Source organism: Orcinus orca, chromosome 16, assembly GCF_937001465.1.
Source record: "Orcinus orca chromosome 16, mOrcOrc1.1, whole genome shotgun sequence".
Taxonomy (NCBI): domain Eukaryota; kingdom Metazoa; phylum Chordata; class Mammalia; order Artiodactyla; family Delphinidae; genus Orcinus; species Orcinus orca.
In genome coordinates, this window is record NC_064574.1 from 48503017 (window position 1) to 48522655 (window position 19639).

Below are 19639 nucleotides of genomic sequence, written 5' to 3' on the forward strand. Positions count from 1 at the left end.
GAGAGGCACACTGATGTAGCATGTGCTGGTTAAGTACATTTCTGTTTCGGTACTGGAGAATGGAAAGTCATTTCAGTGTATACATGCAGGCTTTTCTTCTATCTGCAGTAGTTTCCTTGCAACATTCAAATTAAGATGGAAATATAGGGGCTGGCATATTCAATTTCTTGCATGTATACAAAACTGGTTAGACTTAAGTGGCTATTCAACTAGACGCCATTCTAGCAGATCAGAGTGACTGTGGAGATGATTTCTTCCCATTGTGTTTGTCATTTGGCTATATGGCAGTAATGTAAACTGGAGTCTGCAGCTGCCATAACATTTTTTATACTTTATGTATCTTCTTCTGTGGGTTCTGAATTTCTGAATCTGGCTTTGTGTGTCGTCCAGCCACAGAGGTGCTCTTTGCCATCTGTGTGCCACTTAACCTTTTGAAGAGGAGGCTTTGCAATGGCGTTAAATTAAAGTTGTGTACCAAAGTGAGTCATAAGTGAGATCTGGACCAAAAGTGGTCCTTAGCAGCTCAGAGCTTTGCAGATCTGTCCTGTGGCCAGTGTCAGGTGCCCCAGCTGGGAGGCTGATGAACAAGTGAGGGAAGGCACAGGGATTGATTTAGTTTTTCTCCTTTTCAGCTCTCTTACCAAGCCTTCAGATTTCTTAAAACAGTTAAAATTTTGTTTTCTAAATGAAGCGATGCTTGTTTACCCCCTTTTCTTCTCACAAAGATCACTGTAATCCTTACTGTAAGGATTAGTCTGATAAGGAAGTATATTGGGGACTGAAACTCCATCTAAAAGTTGGAGTATGTGATGTAGTGGTTTCTGTGGAAATCTACAAAAGAAAGTCTGTTTTAAAACAACATTGCGCATTGGAGAATAAATGTGTTTTAAATTTGATTCTCACCAGTGACCTAAGGGAATGGGAAAGGGAAAGTTAACGTGCCTAAGGTTAGACTCTGTTCTGAAGCCTGCCTCTCCTGCCTGCCTCTCCCCGCTGCTTTAAACAGCTGTCCCAGTCGTTTTGACACCTGTGGCCCAGGTCAGACAGTGTTGGCCAACAGGGCTAAGGCAGCACTCTGGGCACTTACTTAGGCTAGGGGGCAGAGATGGTGAGTGGGCGAAAGTGTATGGACGCGTGTCACTCACTCGCTGTACCCTCCACCCTGTTGATTATTTAGCAAGTACTGTGCCGTGGGGCTATGGAGTGTTGGTTCTGTTGACCAAGCAGAAAAAGGAATGCTGAGCTTTTAATCACAGTTGATGCTTCCGGAGTGAGGAGGCAGTGCTGACTTAGAAGGTTTAAACGTTTCACAACTTTTTACTCCTTGGTGATTTATGGGCTTCATTATCTGGAGGGTTATCTTGCTACAATACAAGAAAGTTCCTTTGACTTGTGAATAGGGATCATTTGAGTTGGTGATGGTCTGCATACTCAGAATTTTGCCACCATCCTTTTTCAGACAATTCTTTGAGGCCCAAATGCAGACTTTTTCGTGTTACCTGTTGTGGGTTTCTTTTTTTTTTTTTAATTGTTTTGTTTTCGTGGTGGGGTGGGAGTGTTTATCATGTCAGGTGGTGGGATTGTTGAGTCCCTTCCTAGGGTGGTATATTTAGGCAAAAGTGATTACTGCTGGAGAAGCTGGGTGCTTGGCATCTTGTTATAGTGCACAGTCTTTCCAAACCTCTAGTGGTTTTTGTTATTTTGTGTTCTCATCACACTCTTAGACTAAAAAACAAAATATCTTTGCTGACAAGAAGATAGTAACACAGTGAATAACCTGGGCTGTTACTTCTGTATGGTTGGAGGTGTGGGAAAGAGGTGACATCTGATGTTCGCTGGTGAAGTCCATTGCTGCTTTGACTGGTGCTTCAATGAGCCCCGTTTACTAGATTACATTCCCCTTGGGTCTTCTAACCCTAATTCCCAAGGCAGTCCTTGTGGTGCTCGCAGGCTCACTGGGCTGGGAGTGAGCTAAAATGGAATTGACGGTATGTTCAGAAATTGAGAGACTGCTGGAAACCAGGATTTGTGACCTCGTTGGGAAATGGAATCTCAGGAAACATGGCTGTTGTTGCTGAACTCAGGGAAATGCACCTTAGACACGGTCCCTGGGCCGGCCCCATCTTTCCACCAGTAACCTGACCTACTTTATTCGTGTACTGACTCTTGACGCGTATAAACATGAGATCAGTGGGGTGGCCAGTATTCTCTGCAGTCAAATTTAGTGTATATTTTGAGGTCTTTTTGAATGCTGCATTTGCCCAGTGGTAAATTATCAGAAGGAAGGAAGCTTTTATCAGAAATATGTCAGAGAGTCACAGCTGTGATAAAATGAAGTATCCCTGACCTTGAAGCTTTATCTTTCTTTGCAGAGATTTCATAAGTGGACATGTGAAAATTAAGCCAAACAAGCAAATATTTCATAGGAGTCATCACGAGTTCACTTGGAAGATGTATTTAGGTTGATATGTAAGGAACTGTTAAGTATATTGTGATCTTAAAATACTTGATGTTAAAAATCAAGTTCTGGTGGCAAGAACGTGAGCCTTAGTTCTTAGAGGAAAGCCATTGTTCTAAGGGCTCACTCTGGTTTTTGCAATTAAAATTTTTTTCTTGGTCACAGTGCTGAAGGAAAAAGGGAAGTACTGACAGTTTCTGAGATACTACAAAGGAGAGAGAAGTAATCCATGTGTTCTTAGAGAATATGTTTAATCTTTTCATACCTAATAGAACCAGTTTTTCTATTTTCAGAAGTTCATCAGTCTTTGGTCTTTTTATTTTGAAGAAAGGAATTCAAAGAGAAATTTAAAGGGAAATACTCAGGATTCCCTGTTCTCTCATCCTCTTAACTCCAGTCTTCACTTGGCATTTTCCTTAATAGTCTAGAGGGTTCTGGCAACTTTAGCAATAGTTTACAGTTGGGGGCTGGGGGAAGGATGAGATGTTTAATCCCTGCAATCTCTTATTTGTGTCAGGCCTTCAGATCCACTGTCAGCTTGTCTGTCTTAAGAATGAAAGAAATTATCATATTTTAGACTCAGTAGGAAAGCTTTTTTTTTAAGCAAGACCATTTTAACCACTTTTTCCTAACAGTCCACTTCTTCCAAGAATTCTTTTTAAACAGTCAAAACTGGAGTTGGATATTATTTTCCTCTGAGTTTCCAACTAACAAAAATCATTTACTTTTGTTTCCAGGGCAGTGCTCACACTTCTTCCTTATGTGTAATCGCAGTAGAATTCTGATAATTAAGGCCTTTGTTGGTTTTTACAATTCACTTCTTGTGTCCAGATTTCGCATCTCCTTGCAGTCCCTGAATATCAATAGGTCCACTCTTGAGTGGGTTTTTATCTCTCCACGCAAGATCCCATACCACCTGACTGTTCTCTGTACTTCCAAGTTTTCCCAGCCTCTAACTTTCAGATATACGTACAGTCTGTTAACGCCTCTTGAATGTTCTTGTAATTTGGGCATTTATGTAAGAAGTTCAAGATTTCGTTTTATCCAGTTGAAGCCTTCTTATTCTTAATACAGTTCTTCAATTATTTGGTTAAATGTATTTTTCATGTACACATAAAGTATGTAATGTACATGCTATTAGAATTATATAGTTGCTTTGTTTAGATTACAGGAATTCACTGGACCCACCCATGCATTTAAGAGCAGGTTTCCCCACAGTTTCAAATACTATCTCAACTTTGTTCTAAAATAGAACAATAGAAGTCTTGTATAGACTGCTTTTTAATTACTAGCTCCCCATTTTTGGAAGGATACTTTTTAGGACTAAAATGAACTTGAGACTAATAGCCAAAAAATGTATTTCAGCTGAGATCTGTGTCAGTGGACCTGAATGTTGATCCCTCGCTTCAGATTGACATACCTGATGCACTCAGTGAGAGGGATAAAGTCAAATTTACGGTGCACACCAAGGTAAGTGACAGAATGACTTCAGTAATAAAAACAGTGCCAGGTTGCAGCCTTGTTATTCACAGTGGGTGTGAGAAGAGACCTAGTGACCTGAGTGCAGTGTGGCACTCCTGCTAAGTGAGGCCCCTCCCTCCACTTGCTCCTAGTAAGCATCAGATGAGTGCTCTTCTTACAGCATTTTCTACTGTGGTGGAGCCCTGGGGCTGTGGCCTTTGCTGGTGTTTAGTGTGGCTTGTGCTCTGCTCCGTGGGGAAGCAAACCAGGCAGAGCGACAGAGCTGGAGCCACCTGCCACAGAACTCCACCTTTGTTTGTAATTTGCGTGCGTGGGAAGTGCTTGCTTTTCCCATATTTACTAAGTTCTTGGCCGTCACCCCACCTATTATGATTCAGAAGAGGTTTTTTTCTTACAGATTTTTTAAAAAATTTACTTTGAAGTATAACTGATTTATAATGTGTTAATTTTTCTCCAGATTTTTCATTTGACAAAAGCAATATGCCAATCTGTGAAAAATATAGAAAGTTTAATTCCTTGGGATCTTTTCAGAAACATTTTTAGCCTCCTTTCTCCTTCCATACTAGTTAAAATATATTGAGTGCTTGTCTTATGCCAGGCACTTTTGTAAAGGGTTTACATGGGCTTAATTTTCTCTTTCTAACAATCTTATGGTATTCTGTTATCCCCATCTTACAGATGAGGAACTGAGGTACAGGTTTAAATGAAGTAAATGGCTGAGGCACAATTTGAGTCAGGAAGTTTGAAGCTAGAGCTCTTGGTTTATGCCATCTCCAGCATAATATTGGTAATATGTTGTCTATGAGGTCCTCTCCCATGAGGTTTTCTCTGTGTACCTTGGTGGCTTGGTGGTATTAACATACCTGTCACTCAGGCAGCGTGAGGCCTACGTGATTATATCTGTTTGAGTTGACCTGAAAGGTGGAGTTTTGTGACTAGAATTCCGTAAAGAACGTGTTGAATCTTAGCTTTGTTCTTTATTGGATCTCATTAAAAAACTGGATGTTCTATTATGCAGAATTTTCCCATAGTGCACTGCATGAAACCCAAGCCACTTTATCTGAAAATAGTAGTTAACAGTCACTTCTTTTTTCTTTACAGACCACGCTGCCCACGTTTCAGAGCCCAGAGTTTTCTGTTACAAGGCAACATGAAGACTTTGTGTGGCTACATGACACTCTTATTGAAACTACAGACTACGCTGGGCTTATTGTAAGTACATTTTGGATAATCAGATAATTACTGAAGCCAATTTCTTCTACCTTGCTGTTCATTTTGTTTTGAGAGACTTTTACCCACTTTTATTTATAATAGATTGTGAAAATAGTCTGATTTCATTTGTCAACTAGAGTATGTGTTAGCTATTATTGGTAAAATCTAAAGTATGTGAAAATAGCGTTTTAGCTGTAAGATGAAGCATAGTCTTATATTCTGTACAATAAAAGAGAGTAAGCAGTTTCATGGTGTAAAGTCTTGTCTACCTTTGGGTTTAGCATTTCTCTGGCATTTCCTTTCAGCCATCAAGTGGAATTGATCTCTGCTGGTGGTAGTGTGTGCTGGGTTTCTCAGGTGTGTTCTGCTGAAGGCGTAAAGGGGGCAGTTGTCTTTGTGCTTGGCCCTTGAGAGTTAATGCGTGGCTCTGGGAAGAGACTTAGCTGATTTTATTTATTTTTATTTTTTGGCTGCACTGTGCAGCTCGCAGGATCTTAGTTCCCCAACCAGGGATTGAACCCGCGCCCTCGGCAGTGAAAGCGCAGAGTCCTAACCGCTGGACTGCCAGGGAAGTCCCTTAGCCGATTTTAAAGGAGAGAGAAACATGGCTTTTCCTGCCAGGCCAGCTGAAGAATCTGGCCAAATAGTTAAACAAAATCAGTACTGAAGCTTATGTTTAAGAATGTCCACACAAAATTAGAATCTTTTATCCTCTGGAATAAATTCCTTTATAAATCCAGAGATTATTATCTTCATCGTACTTCATTGGCTTCATTTTAGCATTGATTGTAATATATAAATTAAACTGACAGTTGAAGCAGGATAAACTGTCATACCTACCAACTGTCCAATGATTAACCGAACAAATGATTGCAGTCAAAGTGAGTGCCCATTGTAGGGGACACTTCTTTTAAATGGCCGAAAGGAATAAGGTTAAGAGAAAAGTGCAAGTTGATTTTCAGGCAGCCCCACTGGGCTCCCTGCCTCCTGTGCACAGGCACTGAGTTGCACATATCGGGGGCAAGAACCCTCACGAGTTACTGCCTTGACTGCAGATTCCGCCCGCGCCTGCAAAGCCTGACTTCGACGGCCCTCGAGAGAAGATGCAGAAACTGGGAGAGGGTGAAGGGTCTATGACCAAAGAAGAATTTGCCAAGATGAAGCAAGAGCTGGAAGCGTAAGTGCATTTTCTTGATGGGGGCTCTACCCTTTGAGAATAAAAGTGGTGATGTGTGCAGAAACGAGAATCTGACAGCTAATTTCAGTTAATTAGTTACCTGGCTATTGTCTTCTCAAACCACATTTTGCAGAGTGTGGGTGAAGGGGCCTGGTCTTTGTACTTTAGACATTGATTCCCTGGGGACTGCTGACGCTGAGTAGATGGTGGTTCTATCTGTAGACCATGCTTGTCATGGAGTGTTGGTCTGGCATAAAGTGAAGAACTAAACGTTTGTCTTTATATATAAACAAGTCTTCAGGCTGTGATAATGTACAAAACTTTCTTCCCTGAAGTTTGTTTACTGGAAGTATGGTTGAAACTAGATGGCAGTGAGTGCTGCTACAAAGAAGCATTCTAAGAATAGCCACAGCTATGGCTCTTTTAATCTGGTTGTAATTCTTTCAAAGAAAAATGGATTCTTTATTCTGTATCATAGTTGGAGGTTTGCATACAGTTTCTTATGACGCCCTCCTTGCACTTCTTTCTATTGGCTCCCTCCCTTCTTCGGGGTCCATCTCAGCGAGTCTCTTCAGCATGCTGCCACAGGCCCATTAGCCTGGTACCCCGTGGACAGCTCTGAGGATAGAGCGCTGAACACAACAGACAAGTTCCTACTGTTGGGGAGTTTAGAGTCATCTCTAGTGTGTAGATTAAGATGAAGCCACTTAGTAGTTTCTGATGGTTCCAGGCTTTGTTAGACTCACTGCTGTGTACATGGCTGCAAAATTAAAGGGTTTTCATGGTTATAAAGAAGCCAGTGTTTTGTGCTTAAGTACATGTGGGTTTGGGCTTCACAGATGTACCCTATCAACTCTGGTTATATCGCTTCCCCTTTCGGTGGCTGTTCCACAGATTCCAAAACGAGAACTGCCTTATTACCTAGTTGGATGCTACATTATACCAAGCTGCTTTGGGTCCAGTTGAGGTGTTCTGCATGGCTGCAGGAGCAGCACAGTGAGGTCCCAGGGAGCAGTGTTGGGTGGTCAGCTGAGCTGAGGCCTTGTGCGCTTCTCTTCCAGTGAGTATCTCGCGGTCTTCAAGAAGACTGTGTCTTCCCATGAAGTCTTTCTTCAGCGGCTCTCCTCTCACCCTGTTCTCAGTAAAGATCGCAACTTTCACATTTTCCTGGAATATGATCAAGATGTAAGGCATTTTTATTCCATTTCCATGATCCAGTTAAAATGTACAAAGAATATACTTGATATATTTTCTGAAAAATTGACTTTCAAGGTTGAGTTTCTTACCAACACAACAGAAACCTTTCTTAGATGCTCCTCCCCTTGCCTACCTCCCCCAGGGCAATAGATCCAATGTGTAAGGCATTTTTATAAAATGTTGCATGTAAATATTTTGACCTTTTTCCCCTCAGTTAAGCTTGGGATTATTCAAAATAATTTAAGTTGATCCACATTTGTTTTATTCATTGAAAGAGAGACATATGCTTGCTTTTTTACAAAAATACGTTACATTTCTTGCTGTTTAATATGTATGAGGCAAGCCCTGACCTAGACATTTCCTCAGGTCTTCTAACCAGTGAATAATCAGCATAACAGCACAGTAATTCTATCAAGAATTTAAAGGCACTAAGACTTGATATTGATACCTAGATAGTTTTTCACAATATCTCCTAAGTCACACTTTTAGAATTACAACCTGTGCTTAGATTTAGCTGTTTATTTGATATTTTAGATCTGTTGTTAACGATGGAATTAGAGGTATCTTAAGTGTATACTTATACTAGTAAACAGTTACTTGGAATGTGTTCAGGACTTGATGGGAAATATATGTACCGTTAACTGTTTTGGATTTCTCCTTAGCTAAGTGTTAGGCGGAAAAATACCAAAGAGATGTTTGGTGGCTTTTTCAAAAGTGTGGTGAAAAGTGCTGATGAAGTTCTTTTTTCAGGAGTTAAGGTAAGTGGCCTTTAGCTATTTGAGAAAATTCTTCTCTTTGTGTGAATAGGTGACCTTTTGTTTCTTCAGAATAGATATTTGTGAAACAAATGGTATTAGCTTCTCAAAAATGTAAATAATTTTTTTCAAATTTGGTTATTTTTATCTACTCATTGAATTTTCACTTATTTTCCAAAAATACTCTGTTCTTCCCCAGGAGAAGGGATAAGAACCTTTCCACACTTAAATCTTCATTTTCTCCTTTTCTGTAAGGAGAGGTTACTCAGTTATTTTTTTAAAAAAATAAGCTACAAGACCAGTATTTCATGCTATTCTCCAGAATTGCACTGCCCCCTGGTAGCCCCAGCCTCAGGTGGCAGTAGAGCACTTGACAGATGCAGTTGGCTGGTGTAATAAAGGAACTGAATTTTATGTTTTGTTTACATGCTGGATTTCAAGGACTTGATAGGGAGAAAGAACCATAAAATATGGGTTTTACCTGTTTCTTTTTATAATGTGGTTACTACAAAAGTTTTAAGCGGCACGTGTAGCTCACATGTTTCTATTGGACAGTGCTGTTCTAGAACATCAAATAAATGTACAAGTTTCTCACTAGCCTTGTAGGTGTGGTTTATTTCTTCACTCCTCAGCGCCCCTCCCTTCTACCATAACAGTTACTGTCTGGTGTCTGACTTTGCCACTTCAGGGCTTGAGTAGGGAGCCCAGGGTGTAGGTGCTGAGAAAGACAGGGCGTTGTCAGAAATGTGGAAGCTCTGGGGCTGTCTCTGGCACAGCTGAAGGTGTGCTGTCCCCACGCATTGCGGGGGCGTTTGGCATCCCTGGTCAGTGCCCACCAGATGCCAGCATTGCCTCCCAGTCTGGAACCGAACACATTTGGCAGGTGCAGGTATCCGAGGCGAGGGAGCCACCCACTGGGCGGAACCACTGCTCTAGCGGAATTGCTGGAGGTTAGAGAAGATGCTGAGTTTTACTGGGCTGTGCTAAATGGCTCTTCAAAGTGGTTCTCTCTGTTGACATTTCCTGCTAGCATTTCATTTTTCCTAATCCCAGGTATAAAAAGTGCATTTCAAAAAAAAATTATTTTTATTTCCCTAGTCTTTAGAGGTTAAACTTCTTATGCATAAGCTTATTTCTTTAGTGTTTTTTTCTAATATAAAATACATATTTGTAAGAAGTTTTGCTTCTTAGACCTCTTTTTTCCTTCCCTTTAGGAAGTAGATGACTTCTTTGAGCAAGAGAAGCATTTCCTCAGTAACTATTACGATAGGATCAAGGGTTCCTGTGCAAAGGCTGACAGAATGACCAGCGCTCACAAAAGTAAATACTTTCGCCCATTAGCCCCTTAGTCTGCTAATGTGCCAGCTCTGCTCACATAAAACGGCTATCCTTGTTCCTGCAGATGTAGCAGACGATTACATCCACACCGCAGCCTGCTTGCATAGCCTGGCTTTAGAAGAGCCCACGGTCATCAAAAAGTAAGTTTTTGTTGGAAAACATTTTCTCTAATCCCCTAATTGAAAGCTGTTGGGTGGTAAAATGGGTAATGACTACACAGGTTCAGTTCCGCTCTTGAGCCAAGCCCATCTCGGGTGGACCATAGTCTCCAGCACTCACTTTATCTATACACCCTCTGAACATAAAAACTTGCAAGACGTTTGTAGGGGACTCAGGGCACTTCTGTACCAAACGTGATAGTTGTTGTCAAAGCCTTTATTTCTGTCAAACTTACATGTGTCTGTTGTTGATTCTTTTGATTTTGGAATTGTCTTTGAGAGAAGTTTGCTTTGTGTTTTCTGGCAAATGGTGCTTGCGCTTTACTAGGTAATGCCCTGGGCTGACTTGAAGAGATTTGGTTAAGGTAGCCATAAGGGTAAAGTAATGACCCCAGTCTGATTTTGAGCATTTTTTTATATTAATTTTTCACAGTTTCTTCATTCTAGTTATTTCTGGTGTGAGATGGTATAGTTGGCCCCTTCCATGTCTGTGGGTTCTGCATCTACAGCTTCAAACAATTGCAGATTGAAAATACTTGTTTTTAATTCCAGAAAGTTCCGAAAAGCAAAACTTGAATTTACTGTGCATCAGCAACTATTTGCATAGCATTTACGGTGTACTTACAACTATTTACATAGTATTTACATTTTATGCGTGATAAGGAATCTAGAGATGATTTAACATATACAGGAGTGTGTATGTGCATTATATGCAAATACACCATATAGATAAGGGACTTGATCAACTGTGGATTTTAAGCTCTGTGCAGGGTGGGCACTGTATCCTGGAACCATCCCTCACTGTTACTGTCAAATGACTGTGTTCTACTTACACCTAGGCTTGGTCTAGGGGGCGTTAGTATTTCAGACTTGAAAATGGGAGTCAGGCTGATGACAGAACCAAGACAAACTAGTAGCGTATTTATGGCTTAGAACCTGACTTTGGCTAACACAAGTTTAACAGCGGATAAAAACTTGGGGACACAGGTTCTGCACAGCAAGGTGGCTGAGTGGCAGCAAGAGAGACCAATGCCGGTGAGTGCAGCACTGGAAATGTGCTCGATTTCGTAACCATCTTCTCTGCTAGTTTGGGCCACTTGTGATGAAAGCATTGCTTTGATAAGTTAATTCTAAAGCGCCACAGACTAGGACTCCTGAATTTGCCCATTCATGTCTTAGAGCATTGATAAGCATATTTCATACATGATTTAAGACCGTAAGCCAAAATCGTGTATATTTGCAGGTACCTATTGAAGGCGGCTGAGCTATTTGAAAAACTTAGGGTAAGGATTTTTATGTTGGTCTTCAAGGTGTGTGTTTTATAATCTGTAGATTTCTGCTTAGATGATGGTGGCCTTTGATTTCTTAACAGAAAGTAGAGAGTCGAGTCTCCTCAGATGAAGACTTAAAGCTGACAGAGCTCCTCCGATACTACATGCTCAACATAGAGGCTGCTAAGGTGAGGGAGTTCTCCCAGAAGAGGTCTGATGATACCGATGTATTCTCTTTGTTAAAAATGAAAGAAGATGGGAATTTGTCAGGATTGTTCATGTAAGTGATGTCAGCCTAAATAAAGAAGTAAACTGAGGCAAGCTCGAGTTTCTTCAGGAGTAGGAGAGGAGTTGCATGCAGTGTGGGAAACACTGTAGCAAGCCACAGGAGAGTCCATTGAGGGTGTGGGGTGGGATGTATTTTGGGGCAAGGAGTGCAAAGAGGAAGAGTCTTTGGCAGTAAGATGGTTGGCGTGAGGGAGCTGGTCCCCAGCAGTAAGCTCATTGGCTGGTGTTCACTGGTCAGGAGGTAAGTCTGGGTCTCCTGTATATCAGGTGTTTGTGGGAAATCAGTCTCTCAGTTCTTAAGTTGTATAGTTATATTCTGAGGGTGCGGGTGTGTATCCTCCAGTTCTGTTTTAGATTGAAATCATCTCACAGTGACGTGCCTTTTTTGTGACATTGTGTCCTTAGTTTGCATTGCTTAGGAACTTAGGGGCAGTAGGGCTGGTGCCGAGTAGACAGGTAATGGCTTGGGAGATTATATGCTGTTGGATGCAGAGATAACCGGACACATGCCAAAGGGGCTATTTCTGAGGCAGAAAAGGCTTTGGGGTTGTGATCTTTTATTGAATTGCAGTTGTCACTGCAGCCTTTGAGTCATAGAGCATTACTTAACCAAAAGCAAGGTGAAGTGGTCAGCAGAATGACCTTTGGGAATGGAACGTGCATTCTTCACTGTCTACACTGTCCTGAAGAAAAATGTTTAAATTATTTTTATATGAAATATACTAAACCTGGCAGCATAAAATTAGGTAGGGAAAATACCTAATGGGAAAATGTCATCAGGAAGTAGAAGTTCATTCTTTCCCCCATAGTTTAGTTTTATTTTAGGTGACTTGTCTTGTGACATGTTTTCTTAGAGAAAAAAAATCCTGTAGTTGTCACTGTTTGGTTCCTTCTCTTGATCCGTATAAAGAATGCCGGAAAGGCCGTCAGCAGTGCATTAAGCACTGCTATTACCAGCCTAATGTTGAGATTTAAAGCGGGGGCGGTGCAGGAGGTGGTTGATGTCTGACATTTTAGGCAGTGCCCCAAGGTACTTGTCTGTTTTTTAGAGTACTTCAGATAGTCTTCCTGTTCTGTTCTAGAGGTTTTTCGGTATTGGTTTAACTACCATGCATCATATCTGTTAATTTTCTTCTCAGGATCTCTTATACAGACGCACTAAAGCCCTCATTGACTATGAGAATTCAAACAAGGCGTTGGATAAGGCCCGGTTAAAAAGCAAAGATGTCAAGCTGGCTGAGGCACACCAGCAGGAATGCTGCCAGAAATTTGAACAGCTTTCTGAATCTGCAAAAGAAGGTTGAGTGGGGCCACTTTTTATTTACTTTTTGCTTTTTATTAGGAAATAATCTCAAGCTTACAGAGAGAAGTTGCACAAATGGTACAGAGAACACCCATACATCCTCTGCCTTGTCACTTGCACACGTACATGTGCTCCTACTTGTGTGATTTTATAAACATATCTGGGTGGTTTTTTTTTTAACCATTTGAGATTAAGTTGTATCTTTCTTAGTAGTTTTATCCCTGAAAACTTCGCTGTGTTTCTCTTACATCCCTACAGTACAGTTACCAACTTTGCTAACCTTTGATACAATACAGAGTTGTCCTCTCCCCCACTCCTCCAGGTCAGCACTTGGTGCTGTCTATCCTTTATTAACACAAGCCTTCCCTTCTCTCCCATATTTTTATTTTTATCATCTTCATTAGACCCATGGATTCCTGTTTTCAAACAGTTTTAAAATTCATGACTATATGAAATTATTTTGGTGTTCCTACTGTCCAGACTGAGCCAGTGAGAGCGCCCTTAAAGCTGGCGTGGCCTTATGACACCCCCGTATTTTTGAGGATTAGATGTTTTGTGCTAATCTTAGACCTTTTCTACTCCAGCCATGAAAATCGCCATTTCTTCCAGGAGCCCAGATTGAGTGCTACGTGTGCTCATTTCTTCTGGGGTGCCTCTGCTTCTAGACCTTTCAGCCAACAGTGGGGAAATATCAGGATGTGTGCATACACGTATATACTCTTCAGGGATCATGAGTCTGTGATAATGACTCAGTTGTATTCCATCTCCACAGGGTTGGTTCTTGCCTTCTACCATTCCAGAGTAAGGGGCTTTTAAAATATAATTTAGGAATTCCCTGGTGGTCCAGTGATTAAGACCCTGTGCTTCCAATGCAGGGGGCACAGGTTCAATCCCTGGTCAGGGAACTAAGATCCCGCATGCCACGCAGCATGGCCAAAAAAATAAAATAAAATTGGGAGATGGTGTACCATATCCATTGAACATGAGTGTACTCTAGGTAGTCTTTTCCTTAGTGGGGATCTCCCTGCCCTGAAGTTCTTAGGGGCCATGGAACATGCCAGAGCAAAAAGTAAAGACTGTGTCCTCCAGAATGTGAATGTAAATTAGAGTGGACACTTGATTCACCCTCAGAACACCCTCCCCCTTCAAAACTCAGGTTTCCATGTGGAATCCGTATCTCATTATAAGACTGTTTCCTCAGAACTTCCCCCTCCTCTTTGGCGCTGCAGTCCCGGTGTATCTGGAAGAGCTCTGCTCCTTTGTCTTGGCTTCTCTCTGTTCAGGACTCCGGTGCCCTCACTGAGGGACAGGACTTCTCTGTACAGTCTTTGCAAATGGCCTGCAGACATGCTCCCATGGCTGCCCTTTGTATTCTTTCAGAGGAACCTCTTTCTCGCTGCACTGTAGTTTAAATAAAAATTCTAGCTTTTTAAAAAAAAACCAGCTAATTTAAATTTATAAGGAAAAAGAACACTTCAAAACTACTGAATTGAAATCTTAGGTTATTATATAGGCCAGAGTTTAGTGGCTTTGAGAATTTTTTTAAAGAGAAGCCACAAAGCTTTACAATGGTGCCAGATTAGGCTTGTCTCTGTTGCCCAAGGTTTGTCCCTTTGTTGTTTGATCTTATCCTCCTTATTCAAAATGTAAGCCTGGGTGTACACTATTTAAAAGTGCAGTACTCTGTAGAATAATGAGATAAATGGCTCCTAGCCTGTTTGTCTTAGGTTGAGGTTCTAAGGTTGTGGCTGAATTGATGGGAACTCTTGCAGAAGCACAGGGCGGTGGGCAGGTGTCCTGGGAGACAGATGGGTCAGTCTGGAGTTCTGGTCCTGGAGGGAAGGAGAAGAGCTTATTTTGACATCTGACAAAACCAGCCTGATGTATCCGAGTTACTATCGTTAACATCACTATGCATTTTTTGAGTTTTTATTTTTTAATGTGGCTGCTTGTATTACATTTCTGTTGGATGGTGCTGTGTAGACAAGATACAGGACTCTGAGCACCACCTTAAGCTAAGGGAGGATTTTGATTACAGGAATGATGGTGAGAGCTGCAGGGTAGAGCCTGAGTTCACAAGTGTGTGGAAGGAATCAGAGGGAGTCTGATAGGACAGTGATCCTGAATTTTCATGATGGATATAGACACAAAGGTGGCATGTTCTGTAGAAATAGCCACAAAAAAGCAGTTTTCAAAGTTTAAAAATGATCCGTAAAAAAGGTCATTGGTGCAAGTATGTGTGGCTCACTACCTCCCTAGCCCACCCTCCACAAGCACTGGTTCCCAGAGGGAAAGGGCAAGGCAGCTCAACTCAGAAACCTCCAGGTGTTCAGGGGCCATTCTTGGTGACTGGGGTGTGTTCCAATGGCAGAGATAACAAAAATATGAGAAAATGTGGTTGTAGGGTACCAAAGCTTTGGAGATCATTTTATTTGTAAAAATGGTATTTGGAAGTTAAAGATGAAGATTGTTCTGTTTTTCTTGGTAAACTTTGCTTTGTAGAGCTAATCAATTTCAAACGAAAGAGAGTGGCAGCATTTAGGAAGAATCTGATTGAAATGTCTGAACTGGAAATAAAGCATGCCAGGGTAAGTGTTATCTTCAAACTAAGTCAACTTTGGGGGGTCTTTTTCAAGTTATTTACCAATTCACTATTCCAGTGTCATCAAGCAGATGGCATTTGCTTTGTGGTTTTAATCCCCTGAGGTGTGGGTGGGAGCCACTTGTCAGAGTATTTTTTCCACTGCAAACCAAAACTCCGTATGTCTTGATGAAATACTGCTTTTTGAGAAGAGCGTTCTTGGTGGCGTTTACCCAGCTTCTCTCTTGACGTCCTTGCGGGCCACACCCTGAAGGAGTTTTTCCAGTAATTTGTGAGCATCCATCATAGCATTTATAAGCTCTTCGTTATCTGGAGTTTTCATGGAAGATTTTTTTTTTTAAATAGTTTTCTAATTTGCTAAGTGTCTTCTGATATTAATTCCCTTTTGGTTTAAAAGGGAGGAAAACTTCCTCATAATGTCTGTAGCATAATTTAGCCCAGAAAAGATGGAGAACAGTGGTTCTCAGTGCTAGAGCATATTAGAATCCTACTGGGGAGCTCTTAGGGAATTTTTGTTTTTGTTTTTTTTTGTGCCCAGGCTCATTCACTCAGGGTTTCTGGGCTCTTTGGGTGGTTCCTGGGTACAGCAGATACTGAGCCTCAGGGTGCTGTCTGAGCCAGGGCAGTCAGGTCACTGTCACTGGCCATCTGTGCTGGTTAAAGCAGGAAGACTGAACGTTTGTATGTATTTTGAATTTCTTTATTTTGACCACAACAGAGATGCTTACTCACTTGCCTCTTTAAGTCCTGCTGTATATATGACCTTTTAAATTGGAGTTTTAAAGTATCATTTATGGGTCATTTATGATAGTGTTCTGAGTATTCTAGGTTTTTTGAATTCCTTTAAAGTGAGTACTTTGTACAGTATTTCCTGCCAAGTCCTATGTGAATATTTATCATTTGTAATCTCATTTATAATCTCACCCACAACTACTTTTTAACAACTTTTTATCCAGTATTTCCAAGGCTTTCAAATACCACATTTAGGTTAAGTCACATGAGTGGGATTGGCATGATTGCAGTGGGAGCAAACCTGGGGTGTGGGGTGGAGGTGCTGAAGTGCTGACCAGCCCTTCTGAGGGTGAGGAAATCCCCAACGTGAAATTGGGATGAGGGGAATTGTGGTTCAGGGGTCATTGAATGAAAAACAAGTACCCGGCCAGATGTCTTGTGACAAGTGAAGTAGGTAGGTCTGAGGCCCATGCCTCACCAGTGCCCCGACGTCTGTCTTCTAGAACAACGTCTCCCTCCTGCAGAGCTGCATCGACTTGTTCAAGAACAACTGAACGAAGGACGTGAATGTGAAGAAAGCCCGCATCACTTGCACTCAGATCATTACCACGGAAGATTTATTACCTTTGGCTTTAGTTTAAAATTATGTGAATAAATATTTTGATTTCTAAAGATCTTAACACTTAACCATGTTGGTTCAAAAATATTTCTATTGCATGCTACTTCGACATAACTAATCTTTATGCATTTAATACCTCAGAGCGGGTAGAATCTAAGTACTGGGTTCTCCTCTAATTTGTCTTTCGTAATTAAGAAAGGGTGCGGGAATCTTGCGCCTTCTGGAGTCTGTGTAAGCAGTGGTCTGGCATACACTGCCTCACTGTTCCCTGTGCCCATGCCCCTACAAACCGGTTACTTTAGGGTAGGTGCCAATTATAACAGATGAGTCAGCCGCTTGTTACAGATGAGGGACATTCCATCTCTTCATTAGGTAATTTCCCCCTTTCTTACTCTCCTGGTTCTTTAATCACCTTGAGTTGTTTGTACTATAACAAGAGCAAGAAAAATCTCATATCTTTATATACACCCTTTGCAACTCCATTTTTGTAGTTGGGAGATAAATATTTGAGGGAAGAGAAGCATCTTAAGGGTATAAGAACAAGTAATAAGGCCTAATTTAGAAGGTGGCCAGATCTACATTAAGAAAGATGTGAACCCCCTACCTAATGGGGGGGGCGGTATGTGTGTTTGGACTTTTTATAAAGTGTACAATAAAATAATCCATGCTCTACTATGGAGTGTTTTTGTGGGAAACAAGGCCAGGTGTGCCCTGAGACTGCACTTGCAGCTAAGCCTTGGGGGTGGTGAGGGCTTTGGTATCTGCCAGGCGTTGTCCCAGCCTCTGTTCTAATCTTAACAGTTTAGAAGACTACAGACCTGTTTTTAAGGGTATATCTGTCCCATCATCGGTGTGACTGAGCCTTAAGGTGGTGCCTGCCAGGTTTATGTCTATCTTTTGTAATTATTCGAAAGATACTTTGAGACTGTGTAAAAAGTTTACCCACTTCTTTTAGCCTGTGTTTTAATCAGCTGTAACTAACTGGTGTGAGGGTTGTAAAACTCTGGTTTTGGACACCATAGGTGACTTTTTCTGATGTTAAACTGATGCTGAAGTCTTGCCCTCCCAGCCAGTTACAGTGACTGAAATTTACTAAACGAGCCTAGACAGGGTAATTCCTGCTCCCTTCACGTAAAGCGTTTGGGAGGGAGGCGTGGTGCAGGAAGCGAGTGCATTTAAACAAGCTGTGCTCCAGTCTGGGTTCCTAACCACATCTCGGTTCCCGCACACCTGTCACCCCCGGATCCCCCACAGTAACACAGGCGTCATGTGGCGTTGGGGTGTGCGACTCTGCCTAGTGTGCCTGGGTCACAGCTGGTCCCAGGAGTTCTGGCTATGGCTCACCTTGCCTCAGCCCTTGACTGGGGGCCACTTTGGACTAGGTCTGTTGCTGGATGTGAAACAGGTGGTTGGGACGCTGGGGTCCAAGTCCCGGCCCTGCTTGGTGGCTAAGGGGGCACCCTTCTGAACCAGACAGATCTGTAAGGTGCAGCAGTGCTTTAAACTAGGTGCCCCTCAAGTTAATTTTATACGAGTGATCTCAGAGTGTTTGTGTTTACCTTCTGCACTAAAGTCTTCATGGGCCTGCTGGTCATTCGTGAAACTGCATGGGGTTCTGGGTGGGTGAGGGTGTTTCTAGTTCTCCCCTTCCCTGCCCACGTCGGCCAGTGGAGCCATTGCTGCCTCTGCAAACCTGGGCTCTTCCTGAGGAGCCAGGCAACCTGGCTACGAGGGAGCCAACGCCCTGATGCAGGAAGGCAAGGCTCGGTGTGGGACTGGGTGCTGACATCTATGTGCCGCCTGGGGGGCGGCGGAGGGTGCAGACCCAAGGGAGGGACTACCTTGTGCAGCCTCAGCAGGAGGAGAGCCAAGTGGGAAACTTACAGCTGCCCAGGCACCTTCCAGGGGCACAGGTGGGCACAGAGCACTCTAAAATGCTTTTCCTCAAGCCCATGGGTGAATTGGGGCCACTTCTGAGTGATGTGTGGGAGACTTTTGTTGAGGTGTTCTAAAAGCTTCAGTGAGTGTGCTGTAGGGTTGAGGATTGCTCTGAGAGACCTGGTAGCTAGTGACCCTTCTGTACCACATACAGCGCATGTCAGGTGCTACCTTCGAGGTTCATCTGAGGTGATGCCTAGACCCATTTGGAACTCACCTTGCTCTGTCAGCTTCCACCTGTAGGGGCAGAGTCACCCAGATCCCACACGTGCCCTCAGCTTGTGGGACAGAGGGGCAGCCCGGTGTCTGCAGAGTTGTTTCCGATGGTCTCTTCCCAGAGCAGCAGCCCTCTCTGGGTGACCCAAGACACTCTGTTGCTGAGGCTGCTCCTTGCGTTCTGGGACTGGTGTCAGACAGATGGGAGGTAATGGGTTCAGAGCTGGGCCGTGTGACAAGTCTGGAAGGAAGGCTGGGAGCACCACAGCTGGGCAGGGGCCGGTTATGAACTGAAGAGACAGCTGGGAGCTGAGCGGTCCAGGAGGAGCCTCCCCCAGCCCTGTTCCCCATGCCCCTCAAAACAGATGCACGGCTCCCCTTGCTTGGGTGGGCAGAGCAGAGTGACTCCTTATTGCAGGTTTAGTTTGTTGCCATTCAAAAGGCATTTAATTTCTGTTTTTAATCTTTACTTCTGACTACCAAAAAGGAATTCAGACAATACAAACTAAACTAGGAAGTAAAAATCCTATTTTACCACATCCCATAAAAGTCAGTTAATATGCTTCTGATTTTCCCCCTACCTATGTAGGTAGTGTATTTTACAGTTCAGGATGCCAGAGTAGGGCTTGGTTTCTGGAGGTTCCTAACCGCTGAGTACCTTCTCTCTCCCTTTGGAATGGTCTCCGTGGTCCAGAGGCCTGAACACCTTTTGTTTCTTTGTCTTTCCACTGCCAGTCCCACCAGAAAAAGGGCAGGACCCCCGGAAGTCAAGTGTGGAGGAAGTGAGGGTTTCTTGGCCTTCCCACCCTCGGGCGTCTCTTCAGCAATCTTTTTTCCCCTCCCGCAAAGTCGTCACTTGTTAAACCAAAGACTTACATAGCCATTTTAGGAAG

At 42.6% G+C, this 19639-nt stretch overlaps 1 protein-coding gene across 9 annotated transcripts in view; it reads left to right on the forward strand.

The window, feature by feature from the left end:
• The window catches only part of SNX5 (sorting nexin 5), a 50582-nt gene that overhangs the window by 6379 nt on the left and 24564 nt on the right, over positions 1–19639 (forward strand). For 4 of the 9 annotated variants that reach the window (XM_033429364.2, XM_033429369.2, XM_033429368.2 and 1 more), the window contains 11 exons: positions 3824–3928; positions 5042–5152; positions 6208–6329; positions 7391–7514; positions 8189–8284; positions 9496–9601; positions 9684–9759; positions 11021–11060; positions 11150–11236; positions 12476–12635; positions 15142–15227. In XM_033429364.2, coding sequence (XP_033285255.1) covers positions 3824–3928; positions 5042–5152; positions 6208–6329; positions 7391–7514; positions 8189–8284; positions 9496–9601; positions 9684–9759; positions 11021–11060; positions 11150–11236; positions 12476–12635; positions 15142–15227 — 1113 coding nt within the window. The other 5 variants (XM_004270398.4, XM_033429372.2, XM_033429367.2 and 2 more) reach the window with 5 other exon arrangements.